The sequence below is a fragment of the Pseudophryne corroboree genome, chromosome 5, assembly GCF_028390025.1.
Source record: "Pseudophryne corroboree isolate aPseCor3 chromosome 5, aPseCor3.hap2, whole genome shotgun sequence".
Taxonomy (NCBI): domain Eukaryota; kingdom Metazoa; phylum Chordata; class Amphibia; order Anura; family Myobatrachidae; genus Pseudophryne; species Pseudophryne corroboree.
Genome location: NC_086448.1, coordinates 815,629,768 through 815,644,002, shown reverse-complemented (window position 1 = coordinate 815,644,002; position 14,235 = coordinate 815,629,768). Strand labels below are relative to the sequence as shown.

The following is a 14,235-nucleotide window of genomic DNA, read 5'->3' as shown; positions in this document are numbered from 1 at the left end:
CTTCTGTATTGGTTGAGTCAATCAGCTGGTCTCAACTTGATCGAGCAGGCATTTTACTTGCTGAAGACAATACTAAAGGCAAGAAGACCCACGAACAAACAACAACAACAACAACAACTGAAGAGCTCTGCAGTAAAGGCCTGGCAAAACTTAATGAAGGCATAAACCCAGCATTTGGGGATGTCCATGGGTTCCAGAGTTCAGGCAGTCATCGCCTACAAAGCATTCCCAACAAAATATTAAAATGAACATTTTATTTATGATTGTTGATTGTGTTTATTTGTCCAATTACATTTGAGCCGATGAAAACAGGGGACTGTGTGTAAAAATGCAATTCCTAAACATTTCATTTATTTTTGTTCAACACCTTGAATGAAAGCTGAAAGTCTGCACTTCAATTGCATCCCCTTTGTTTAATTTGAAATTAATTGTGGTGGCTTATAGAGTGACAATTAGGAAAGGCATGTCGGTGTCCACATATGTATGGACCTAACTGTACTTGCCAACATTTTGTTGCTCCTCTCCAGGAGAAGCCTCAAGAGAGAACAGAGACCTGCTGGCCACTTGGGGGGTGGGTGGGATGGGGTTCTCACATCATTAAGCCCCTCTCCCTCCATACATTCCCGTGATTATGAGTATTATATCCCCATTAGTATTATTTTCACTTGGAAGTGAATGGAATGCAGGATATCTAGCCACTGGTCTGGAGCAGCAGAGCTCTACCTGAAAAGTTGTGAGTCTCCTGCAACTTCCAGGGAAACAATCAAGTATGAATAAGTAATAATTTGTAAGAGGGTTACACTATGAGGCCTGATTCTGAGGTGGGAGTAAAAGCAAAAGAGAGCAAGTAGCTGGGCATCTGAATAGAACATTCTGCTACTGGGGGTGTGGGGAGAGGGGTTTGGGGTAGGGGAAGCATTTATTGTTTTGCATGCAGCATACATGCTGGCTGCTTTTGCATGTAGCCCACAGATGCTGCGCAGCTTATATCTGAATTTGGAAATGTTCCACCCAAATCTAACTCTCTCTGCTCATCTCACATCTGGCCCACCTCAAAAAGGGGTATGGCTTCACAGACAGGAGGTGTGGCCTCACTAGAAACCCCATTGGCATCACTATGGGGGCATGACCTTGCAAGGTTTTTCCATGAGGCCACACCCCCATTTTGAAGAACAGCACTTTGTGCTCCGCCCCCCCCCTAAATGCCACAGCGTGTCAATCATGCAGCAGCTGACGGGGAGGGGCTGTGAGTAATATCACAAGATCCATTCTGCATGTGCATAGAACAGGTCTTGCACCTGTACAGACCACACCATCGGATTTGTGTTATACCATCGGGTTTACGCACAAATCTGAAGTAGGCCCAATGTCACACTGCAGCACCCGGCTCGTGTCATTGCGGAGCAGACGGCATTTTGGTGCAAAGTTACCCGCTCTTTTTGTATTACACCCATCTCAGAATCAGCCTCCTTGTTTGAAGCATTTTAAAGATTTAGGAGTCTATTTACTAAGCCTTAGATGGAGATAAAGTACCAGCCAATCAGCTCCTAACTGCCATGTCACAGGTTGGGTTTGAAAAATGACAGTTAGGAGCCATTTGGCTGGTACTTTATCTCCATCTATGGCTTGGAAAATAGAGCCCTTAATTTTAGATCAAAATGCTGAAAGACTGTTTTCCCTCGTTAGGTGAAAAGGAATATGCTATTCATAAGCTACTGCAATAAACAGAGCCGGTCTTAGGCATAGGCAAACTAGGCAATTGCCTAGGGCATTTGGTATGCTTAGGGGCACCAGCAGCTTCTGCTGATTAAAATGATATGCAGCATGCCTAAATTCTGCGTGTGACTGCGGCTGTATCTGTATATGAAATGCTACGTTGCAGTGTATTCCTGAAAATCACTGTAAGTTTAGCATTTCGTATGCAGATATAGCTGCAGTTGCACACAGAATATAGGCATGCAACATATCATTTTAATCAGCAGAAGCTGCTTGTGCATCCTAGCCACATAGTAATGCAAATAAGATGCATTTTTTATAAACAGAAAGCGCCCGACGGTAGCAGAGCTGCCTGCTGACTCATGCCAGGCTTCTCCTGCAGAACTAGTGGCGGTGCTAGGGGGCACCAGACAAAATCTTGCCTAGGGCATCTTATTGGTTAGGGCCGGCTCTGGCAATAAAGGCATTACACAACCTCATTCAGCTTCACACAATGGAGGCATTTTTGGGGTTTTAATAATATTTATTAAAATACAGCGTTCCCAATAACTGGGGATTAGTGACATCACAGAGGCACTTCCTGACTATACACTTATGATGCTCTAGTGTCTTATATGGATTGGCTACACCATCACGCTTATCAATATCAATATATCTCCAGGTCACAAAAGTGTTGCTTTCACTGTGCGAAGACAACAGGTGTACGTTTTGAAATATTTAAAAAATAAACTCTGTATTTCACAGGAGGTCTCATGGTGTACTTAGGAATGTCTGTGGTTTAGTTAGTCTTTCCTGACTTGTCAAGTTTTCCAGTGTTTATTCTTTGTAATTTAAGGTACAAAAAAAAAATATCTCTGTTCCAAAATGCGACTCTTGCACGTTACTTGTTAAAATACTTAAGAATAATTTTATCTATGGCTAAAAATCCTTTCATTGCTAGTATAACAACATGGCATAACTGCTGTAGGAGACTCTTGATAGTCTGAGGATTATTACATCAGCTGTTCAGGAAAAGGAACCCTGAGCATATTTAAAGGACGTAAAAGAACCTACTTAAAACCCCCTCAAAAAACATACCCCTATTATTTGCCTATTTGTACCTCCTGGTACGCCTCCATGGCCATCTACTGGGGATTGATACATCCCCATCTACATCCCCACCTCCTGGTATTTTTTTTTTAAATTTGTCTTTCACTTGCATGTATCAATCCCCAGTAGATGGGGATGTAGATGGGAATGTATCAATCCCCAGTAGATGGCCATGTAAATTGGCCCATTAGGAGGAAGGAGGGAAAAGCATAGGTCTCTCCTCCATATATGCTTAAATAAACCCCAAGGACCTCAGTATAACGTTACAACTTTTGAAAATGTATAAGAAAAACAATTTGTAAGCTATATATTTTTTTTAAATTTGTCTTTAACTTGCATGTATCAATCCCCTTTAAATAATAATAATTATTTATTAACATTGGACTACATTAAATTAAATCATTATATGGCTTAATATTAATTGACTATTGTGTACTTTCATTTATTGTCTGTATATAAATATATCAATATCACAATTTTTTTAAAACAAGCAAAACAAAAATTTTCTGATAAGGTAACAATACATAAAGCTACATGTTATTTTGAAGTCAAGCTCTTACATATAGAGATGCTTAAATCTAACCTGCAACTAAAGAATTATTGTGGTCAGCCAGGAGACACACACGTGCCTGAAGAAGGCGACACTGTTTAACATAAGGGACAATGACACCGTGGCTCATTTTTAGTAAGTCTCAAATGTCTACATCTGTGGTCACAGGCCAAAAGTACAGAAAATGAAAGATGGGATTTTCATACTGTAAGTGGATTTTTTTTTAACACTATATTTTAGATTTTAGGCAAGCAATGAAAATGTTGATAAGGTAAATGTTGGTGCACCCAAAATGTACTGATTAGATAATACATTTTAACTGTCAATAATTGGCAAACTTAAATTAAGTCACCAAAATTTGCCACCACTGCTCCAGCCATCAAAATAAGACCAGTGTAGGAGTAAAACATAATCATTTGCACTATTTTTTTTTTACTCAATTTGATTTCCTAATTTAATTAAAATTCTAATTCTAGTTTAACCTCAATTTAGTGGCCAATGCTACGCAAATATGGAAAGTAATGGTCCTTATAAATGAGAGTCTTTCAAATACAAAACAGGTACATCAGGTATTCCCAACCTCGGTCCTCAAGGCACACTAACAGTCCTGTTTTTAGTGATCTCCAGGATTGAACACAGGTGACTTAATTAGTACCTTAGTTATTTTGATTTAACCATCTGTGCTGAAGCCTGGATATCATTAAAACCTGCACTGTTGGTGTGCCTTGAGGACCGTGGTTGGGAATGTGTTATCTACATCAGGCATTCCCAACCGCGGTCCTCAAAGCACACCAACAGTGCAGATTTTAGTGATATCCAGGCTTCAGCACAGATGGTTAAGTCAAAATAACTGAGGTACTAATTAAGTCACCTGTGTTCAAGCCTGGATATCACTAAAACCAGGACTGTTGGTGTGCCTTGAGGACCGAGGTTGGGAAACACTGATCTACATTGATAAGTGAATGATAATGTGACAGTCAACGTACTGTAACCCAAAATAAAAGGCAGAGTACTGTAGATTAAAAGTAAATAATAAAAAGCTAAACGCAACAAAAAACAAATACATCTCTTGGAAGGAAAATAAAATAAATCAGAGGTCACCAAAAATCATCCCCTCCGCTGCTTCTTGTACTTGCTCGTTCTCTGGTTTTCAACCGTAACATTTCCATGATACTTTTGGCGTAGATGTCTCTTAAGTTAACATTTATATCTGATTCCGTACTTATGTTCTTCATTAGTTTCTTTAATGCTTCTCTTTGCCTTAGAGCTACTTCCTTCATCTTTAATGTAAAGTAACAAGCAGCGAAACGGTCATTTATGATGGCAATTGGCAACGCCAAAACCAAGATTCCCGACAAAATGCACAAAAAGGCAACAATTTTACCAAGCGTGGTGTCCGGTCTGATGTCTCCATAACCTACTGTCGTCATGGAGGTGGTCGCCCACCACCAGGCGCTAGGGACACTTGTGAATGTGGTGTCGGGGACGCTGTGTTCCACGGCATATTCCAAGGCAGAGAATATGGAAATGCCGACCGACAAAAAGAGGAGCAACAGGCCAACTTCTTCATAACACTGGGCAATTGTCATTCCTAAAGACTTTAAACCTGTAACAATGAAATAAAGTGGATTAGTCATAGAATAATATTTGATGAAAATGGATATTTGATCATGGACATTTTTGGAAAATCTTTATAGTTATAAATTTGAGTGTTTTTTGCATTCTTTCCCCCTTTGGACTTATATTCCATCATTCTTGCACCAGCACATTGATCACACAGAACGGTTCACGTCAGTGAGATGTTACAGATCAGGAGTTGCTTTCCAGAAGCTGATGTAATTTTTATACTGTATTTCAAGAAAACTATATACAGTACAGTAGCAGACCCCACTAATAGTCTAGAAGGATATCAGGCTCTTTAAAGGGTTATTTGGAATGAATGCACTGTGTTGTCTGCTCTATGTTTAGCATATTGTAAATACACATGGGATCAGTATGAAATACCTACAATCAAAGTCCCGACAGCCAAAATCCCAACAGCAATTGACCGACGGCCAAAATCCCGACAATGTCAAAATCCTGACAAGGTCAAAATCCCGATATTTAAAATGTTGACAGGTCAAAAAGCTGACAAGAGTTTTTCATTTTTTTTGGTGTGTATGTCGACAAAGGTCAACATGGACACCGCATAAGTGTACCGCGTCCCCTCGCATGGCTTGCTGTGCTCACCATGCTTTGGGCACGGTGCTTCGCTGTGCTCGGCACACTATTATATGCCCCCTCCAGGTCCACTGGGATGGTAAAGTATGACCAAGTCGGTTTCAATGAAAAAAATCATGGAAAACTCATGTCGACTTTTTGACTTGTTGACATTGTAAATTATGGTATTATGACCTTGTCGGTATTTTGACCATGTCGGGATTTTGACCTTGTTGGGATTTTGACTGTCGGTCAATGGTTGTCGGTATTTTGTCTGTCGGGATTTTGTTTGTAGGTAAATTGACTGCATCCCACACATATATCCCACTTCAAGCAATGTACATATAAATATATTATATACACAAATACAGATGTGTCATCATACATCTAGCCTCGATGCGCCACACAGCAGAAGATGCCTGGCAGGAGTGAGCCACCAGGTCCCGTGCAACTCTCCTAGGATGCACCAGGAGACTGTGCTAATTAATTTGATATGTGACACTTGTGTATTGTGGGTACCACAATGTAGCAGTTGTGGCAGCGACATTGTAGCACTTCATATGCAGATTCAGAGACTCAGTCGCACACAAATATACAAATGTTGCATAACAAATGAATCAGCACAGTCTCTGGATGCATCCTAGTTGCATCACGTTGCAACTAAGATGCATTTTTGGCAAAAAAAAGATGCAAAAAGACGTCCGAGGCTAGCTGAGTCTTGCGGGACCGAGTGAACGAAGAGGAGCTGTTTGATGGCAGCAATGATGCATGAAGACACATCTGTTTAACACACACACACATATATATATATATATATATATATATATATATTGGAAAAAAGGAATAAGGTATTCTAAGCGACCAATGGTGTCAAAGAGATTTGGAAGACTAAGTGTATTATATAAAAATAGTTACAGTCATTTATTCACAAAATGTAGCACAAAACAGAATATCAAAGATAAAAACGCCTAGAGACTTCACATGTACATGTTAAAACTAGAACATTAGAAGAGAAGAGAAATAAATAAACATATAACATTATAACACAAGAGAGGAATAAATATCTTAACTTATGGGGATTGGTTAAATCAAGTAACACCCAACGCGTTTCGTCCTATTTGGACTTCATCATGTGTATATATGTATATTTTTTCATTATTATATGCGTAATGCATTGTTATTACTATATATTTTCTGTATTCCTGTAAAAATACAAATGGAAACTAGTATACATTTACGCTGCATAAAATGTAGGACACTAGCTAAGTAATGATATACTGTACTCAAACAATGTCATCCTTTCCTAACCCCTGAAATCCCACAGGCAGAAACCCTATACTCCTGCTCACACATTCCATACGCAGAAGTCTATACTGGTGTATTAGCCAAAGCCGACAGACTTAATTGTAAGCAGATGTATACATGTTATCACTCAATACAAATGATGCATGGTGCTCCAGCCAATCAGCTCCTGTCATGTGTTTGAACAAATGACAATAAGGAGCAGCATTTATCATTGGTAATATAAAGTGATAATAATATTATTCATTGTCATATGTGCCCCATAATAACTTGAGAGTGTCCCAAGTAGATGTTGGTAGCAGATATTCACTTATAAGCCTGTCTGGCCTACAAGCAAATAGTCCTATGCAAGCCAGGTAGGACCATCAATATTTAGTAAGATGCTTGCCGAACTGGCACACAAGAGCATTATAAGTAGTAAGGCAACTTATTATACAAGCGTGTAGTTAATATTAAGCTGGGTTGTTACAAAAACAGGTACTGTATTAAATAATCCAAGAAGAACAGGTTCAAGTAGCGGGAGTGCCTAGTATTTGTAAGCCAAATAGGAAACAATCTCTAAGATAATTCTACTGAAGTGATACTGCCCTTTATGGATAAAGGGAACTTTAAGGCTTGGGCCACACATAGCCCCCTGTGTGGTCGTCCACACATATGTGGTAGTGCCGCATCCACCGGACCCAACCGCAGCATGCTGTGGTTGAGCAGGATGACAGGAGGACCGGATTTCAACTAGAACACATACATTTGAATGTATGTGTTCACAAAGTGCAGTTGTGCCGCACTCTGTTCTACTTGAAATCTGTTTGTGGCACTGGCCGGATCCTGTGCAGCAGCATCCTGCGGAAAGGCTAGTGTGGGAACCCAAAACGCTCCATCTGCCAAGCTGTTATGGATGAATGGGACCCGCCAAACCGCTATGTGTGGCCAAAGCCTAAGGGCAGGCACAATCAAAAAAAGTGCCCTGAATTGGCCAAAGGTGTAATTATCAGAGACTATTCCCAGCGCACACAAAATATATACTTTGTACCCAGTTTATATGCTTCTTGCCTTTTTCGCTGGTAAGAGGAACTTTGCTGTATATATAATGAAAACCAAACCTTGCCTTGTAAGTGACTGCCCCTTTAATAAAATGTCCGAGATCGGCCGACATCCCGCACCTATGGCAATCTCAAACTCTATTACATCACGCTATTTCTCTTATTCTTTGCCTCGGTTCATTGCTATAATTGTCACTCTCTCTCTCTTTGATATCTCTTGCCTAGCCCCCAGATTTGTCCTTTCTATCTTCTATTATTTCCTCCATGTGTCTGGTCTCTCGCCTGTGTCTTTTAATTTCTTTTGGTAATTCCCACATAACCCCTTTGGGTCTTGAATAATCCCCTTAGTGTGGTCCTCTGATGTATGTTGTTTGACTCCCTTGATCTCCTTCATGTGTCAAGTTTACTCCTTTGATTTCATCCTTAGGTTCGATGTGGTCCTATACATCTTCACCAACATCTCCCTTTACTTTCCTGCCTCCACCCTGATCTTTCTTGTGTCTTCCCCCATTTATTTGTTCTTTATCTCATGTATCCCATTAACTCTCCTCCGTAAAAAGCCTACACTGGCACAGAATTCTGTGGTGTGTTATGGGAGCATAGGAGTGTCCAAGCTTTTACTTGCATAGGGTTCAAGCCCCATCCATACAAACAGAATATGCAAAGCAGTGTAGAGTGTTTTTAAGTAAAAATAATTGGTAAAATATAATACAAAATAATTGTATATAATGTAATGAATTGATATATCGATTTTTTTCCATTCACTATCTACAGATAGAGCTTTTAGATATAATAAGTGTCTCAGCTGAGGACCTGTTACGTCAACTAGTCAAACACCAAGTTTAGTATCATTACATGTCTAGGAGAAACATGTTCCACAGGTATAAATAATGTTTTTCAAAGTCTCAATACAAGACTACAGTAGGCATGCAGTAATCCTTCTAAGAAGGACATGTGGAGAAACTGCCCATAGCTCTAGCTGTCATATAGTAGAATGCATAGCTAAATTATAGCTTGAAGCCATCAACTTACTCACCTGTCTGTTTTACAAGGTTCGATGCATATCCCTTTACAATCCTTGATCTTTCATAGTGGTCGATGCAGCCCTGACTACATTAACCTTTTGCAGTGTTACACTAAGACACAGCAAAAACTCCAATCCATACTCTCATTATCTCCCGCATTGATTATTGCAATAGTCTTCTTACTGGTCTTACAAAAAATTGACTCTCACAACTACAATCCATTCTGATTGCAGCTGCACGGGTAATCTTCCTCGCTAGATGTTCATCGTCTGTGGAGCCGCTCTGTCAGTCCCTCCATAGGTTATCTGTATTCTACCATATTCAATATACTTTTACTCAGCCAGAAGGCCATTACACAAACTACACCAACGTACATCTCTTTGCTTATCTCAAAATATCTTCCAACCCAATCTCTTCACTCTTCACAAGATCTACGTCTCTCTTCCACACTCATTATTCGCTCCCATTCACAATTGCAGGACTTTTTACGGGCTGCATTCACTCTGTGGAATGCTCTACCACGCACAATAAGACTCTCTCCTCTGATCTCCAAACCTTCTAACGATCCCTGGAAACTGACCTCTTCATGCAAGCTTATCAAATTCTGAAACTGCCCACATAACCTTCATAAACTTTCCTATCCAATTACTTCCCCACTGTAGAGACCACTCATATCCTCACATATTTTCTCTTTCTTCACTTTCTCATCATCCTGACCACAGGCCAACATTGCTGTGTGACCATATGATACAGCCCACTAAGAAACTTTGCAATCTGGTGGACCATTATGCAATAGGTAGCACCTATCCTTGTGTATCAATGCCTACCTCCCTTTAGATTGCAAGCAGGGCCTTTCTGCCTCTATAAATGTCTGTTATTGCCCAGTCTTGATTTTTTTCTACTGTTGTTTCCAATTGTTTCCAAATTTAAAGTGCAATGGAATTTGTTGTGCTGTATAAGAAATATAAGAAACTGTTAATCAATAAATACATTAACCAGCACATACAGTAGCTAATGTCCAGCCCATACTAGTGCTTTTAGTTTTTTTTACCACTTCTTGTAACCTTACGCTCATTTCTTACTGTCTGCATCGAGACTTGAATTGCGCATTATTTAGTGAAAATGTTGTGTCTATAATTAATAATATAATATTTACAGCATGGCCTTGGATTCTAAATTCAGGGAATAAAGCATCTTATAGAACAAACTATATATTCTGCTGTGTTGAAATAATAAGATTTTACTCACCGGTAAATCTATTTCTCGTAGTCCGTAGTGGATGCTGGGGACTCCGTAAGGACCATGGGGAATAGACGGGCTCCGCAGGAGACTGGGCACTCTAAGAAAGAATTAGGACTACTGGTGTGCACTGGCTCCTCCCTCTATGCCCCTCCTCCAGACCTCAGTTAAGGAAACTGTGCCCGGAAGAGCTGACATAACAAGGAAAGGATTTTGGAATCCAGGGTAAGACTCATACCAGCCACACCAATCACACCGTATAACTTGTGATAACATACCCAGTTAACAGTATGAACAACAACAGAGCATCAACAAACGGATGCCAACATAACATAACCCTTAATTAAGCAATAACTATATACAAGTATTGCAGAAGAAGTACGCACTTGGGACGGGCGCCCAGCATCCACTACGGACTACGAGAAATAGATTTACCGGTGAGTAAAATCTTATTTTCTCTAACGTCCTAGTGGATGCTGGGGACTCCGTAAGGACCATGGGGATTATACCAAAGCTCCCAAACGGGCGGGAGAGTGCGGATGACTCTGCAGCACCGAATGGGCAAACACAAGGTCCTCCTCAGCCCGGGTATCAAACTTGTAGAATTTTGTAAAAGTGTTTGAACCCGACCAAGTATCTGCTCGGCAAAGCTGTAATGCTGAGACCCCTCGGGCAGCAGCCCAAGAAGAGCCCACCTTCCTTGTGGAATGGGCTTTTACCGATTTTAGATGCGGCAATCCAGCCGCAGAATGAGCCTGCTGAATCGTGTTACAGATCCAGCGAGCAATAGTTTGCTTTGAAGCAGGAGCACCCAGCTTGTTGGATGCATACAGGATAAACAGCAAGTCAGTCTTCCTGACTCTAGCCGTTCTGGCAACATAAATCTTCAAAGCCCTGACTACATCTAGTAACCTGGAATCCTCCAAGTCACGAGTAGCCGCAGGCACCACAATAGGTTGGTTCAAATGAAAAGATGACACCACCTTCGGCATAAATTGCGGACGAGTCCGTAATCCTGCCCTGTCCATATGGAAAACCAGATAGGGGCTTTTACATGACAAAGCCGCCAATTCTGACACACGCCTAGCCGAAGCTAAGGCCAATAGCATGACCACTTTCCACGTGAGATATTTTAACTCCACGGTCTTAAGTGGCTCAAACCAGTGAGATTTCAGGAAACTCAACACCACGTTAAGATCCCAAGGTGCCACTGGTGGCACAATAGGGGGCTGAATATGCATCACTCCCTATACAACGTCTGGACTTCAGGAAGAGAAGGCAGTTCTTTTTTAAAGAAAATGGATAGGGCCGAAACCTGGACCCTAATGGAACCCAATTTCAGGCCCAATGTCACTCCCGACTGTAGGAAGTGAAGGAAACGGCCCAGCTGGAATTCCTCCATAGGGGCATTCCTGGCCTCACACCAAGCAACATTTTTTCCGCCATATACGGTGATAATGTTTAGCCGTCACCTCATTCCTAGCCTTTATCAGTGTAGGAATAACCTCATCCGGAATGCCTTTTTCTGCCAGGATCCGGCGTTCAACCGCCATGCCAACAAACGCAGCCGCGGTAAGTCTTGGAACAGACAGGGCCCCTGCTGCAACAAGTCCTGTCTGAGAGGCAGAGGCTATGGGTCCTCTGTGAGCATTTCTTGCAGATCTTGGCCAATCCGGAACAATGAGTATTGTTCTCACTCCTCCTTTTCCTATGATTCTCATCACCTTGGGTATGAGAGTAAGAGGAGGAAACACATAAACCGACTGGAACATCCACGGTGTCACCAGTGCATCTACAGCTATCGCCTGAGGGTCTCTTGACCTGGCGCAATACCTCTGTAGCTTTTTGTTGAGGCGGGATGCCATCATATCCACCTGTGGCAGTTCCCACCGACCTACAATCTGCACGAAGACTTCTTGATGAAGTCCCCACTCTCCCGGGTGGAGGTCGTGCCTGCTGAGGAAGTCTGCTTCCCAGTTGTTCTCTCCCAGAATGAACACTGCTGACAGTGCTTGTACGTGATTCTCCGCCCATCGAAGAATTCTGGTGGCTTCCGCCATCGCCACCCTGCTCCTTGTGCCGCCTTGGCGGTTTACATGAGCCACTGCGGTGATGTTGTCTGATTGAATCAGCACCGATTAGTTGCGAACAGGGTCTCCGCTTGACTTAGGGCGTTGTATATGGCCCTTCATTTCAGGATATTGATGTGAAGGCAAGTCTCCTGACTTGACCACAGCCCTTGAAAATGTCTTCCCTATGTGACTGCCCCCCCACCCTCGGAGGCTTGCATCCGTGGTCACCAGGACCCAGTCCTGAATGCCTAATCTGCGACCTTTGAGAAGGTGAGCACTCTGCAGCCACCACAAGAGAGACACCCTGGCCCAGGGGGATACGGTGATTAACCGATGCATCTGAAGATGTGATCCGGACCACTTGTCCAGTAAGTCCCATTGGAAGGTCCTCTCATGGAACCTGCCGAAGGGAATGGCCTCGTATGATGCCACCATTCTTCCCAGGACTCGAGTGCAGTGATGCACTGACACCTGTTTTGGTTTTAATAGATTCCTGACCAGTGTCACGAGCTCCTGAGCTCTCTCTATCGGGAGATAAACCCTTTTCTGGTCTGTGTCTAGGATCATGCCTAGGAGAGGCAGATGAGCTGTAGGAACCAACTGCGACTTTGGAATATATAGAACCCAGCCGTGTTGCCGTTACACTTCCAGAGAAAGTGATACGCTGTTCTGCTCTCTTGATCTCGCTTTTATGAGGAGATCGTCCAAGTACGTGATAATAGTGACACCTTGCTTCCGCAGGAGCACCATCATTTCCGCCATTACCTTGGTTAATATTCTCGGGGCCGTGGAGAGACCAAACGGCAACGTCTGAAATTGGTAATGACAATCCCGTACCGCAATTCTGAGGTACGCCTGATGAGGTGGATAAATGGGGACATGAAGGTATGCCTCCTTTATGTCCCGAGTCACGATAACACCTCCCCCTTTCAGGCTTGTAACGACCGCTCTTAGCGATTCCATCTTGAACTTGAACCTTTTCAGGTATATGTTCAGGGATTTTAAATTCAGTATGGGTCTGACCGAACCATCTGGTTTCGGGACTACCACATGGTCGAATAATAACCCCCAACGTGTCGAAGGAGGGGAACCTTGACCACCACCTGTTAAAGATACAATTTGTGAATTGCAGTTAACCCTGTTTCCCTCTCGTGGGGGGAAGCCGGCAGGGCCGTCAGTGAGGAGGCATCTTCTCAAAGTCCAGCTTGTATCCCTGAGACACAATATCTATTGCCCAGGGATCTAACAGGGAGTGAACCAACTTGTTGCTGAACTTACGAAAGCGTGCCCCCACCGGACCTAGCTCCGTCTGTGGAGCCCCAGCGACATGCGGTGGAATTTCATAGAGGCAGGGGAAAACTTCTGTTCCTGGGAACTAGCTGTGTTGTGCAGCTTCTGGCAAGAAAGGACGCACCTTTTTTTGTTTCTTTGTTCGAAAAGCTGCATTTGATAATGACGTGCTTTCCTAGGCTGTGCAGGAATATAAGGCAAAATATCAGAATTACCAGCTATAGCCGTGGAGACCAGGTCCGAGAACATTTCTCCACACAAACCTCAGCCTTCCATATGCCACTTAAGTTGGCATCATCTGTCCATTGCACATTCTACAGGACACGTCAAGCAGAAATCGACATAGCTTTGACTCTAGGACCCAGTATACTCATGTCTCTTTGGGCATGTTTGATTATATATATCTCTTAAGACAGCATCTTTAATATATATACATATCTCTCTATATACATATATATATATATATATATACATACTAGGGTCTCAATTTCTGCTGATAAGGTACCTGTCCACGCCGCCACAGTGCTATAAACCCATGCCGACACAATCGCCGGTCTGAGTAGTGTACCAGAATGTGCACGCTATCTGCAGGATCCCTGAGAATAGCTAGGGCTACCTTCTGGGCAAACGTGACACCCTAGGGGAAGATTCCCATCACATCCTGGCCCTAGTGGGGAAAGGATACTGCCTGAGAATTCTTTGTGGGAAGCTGC

The 14,235-nt window shown here is 42.4% G+C and overlaps 1 protein-coding gene across 1 annotated transcript in view; it reads right to left on the bottom strand.

The window, feature by feature from the left end:
• Positions 1–4,263: 4,263 nt before the first annotated feature.
• Positions 4,264–14,235, bottom strand: part of KCNV1 (potassium voltage-gated channel modifier subfamily V member 1) — a 144,293-nt gene continuing 134,321 nt past the window's right edge. Inside the window, exon 2 of the mRNA XM_063924489.1 lies at positions 4,264–4,961. Within this exon, the coding sequence (XP_063780559.1) occupies positions 4,453–4,961 (509 nt within the window). The 3' untranslated portion in view covers positions 4,264–4,452. The remainder of the gene's footprint in view (positions 4,962–14,235) is intronic.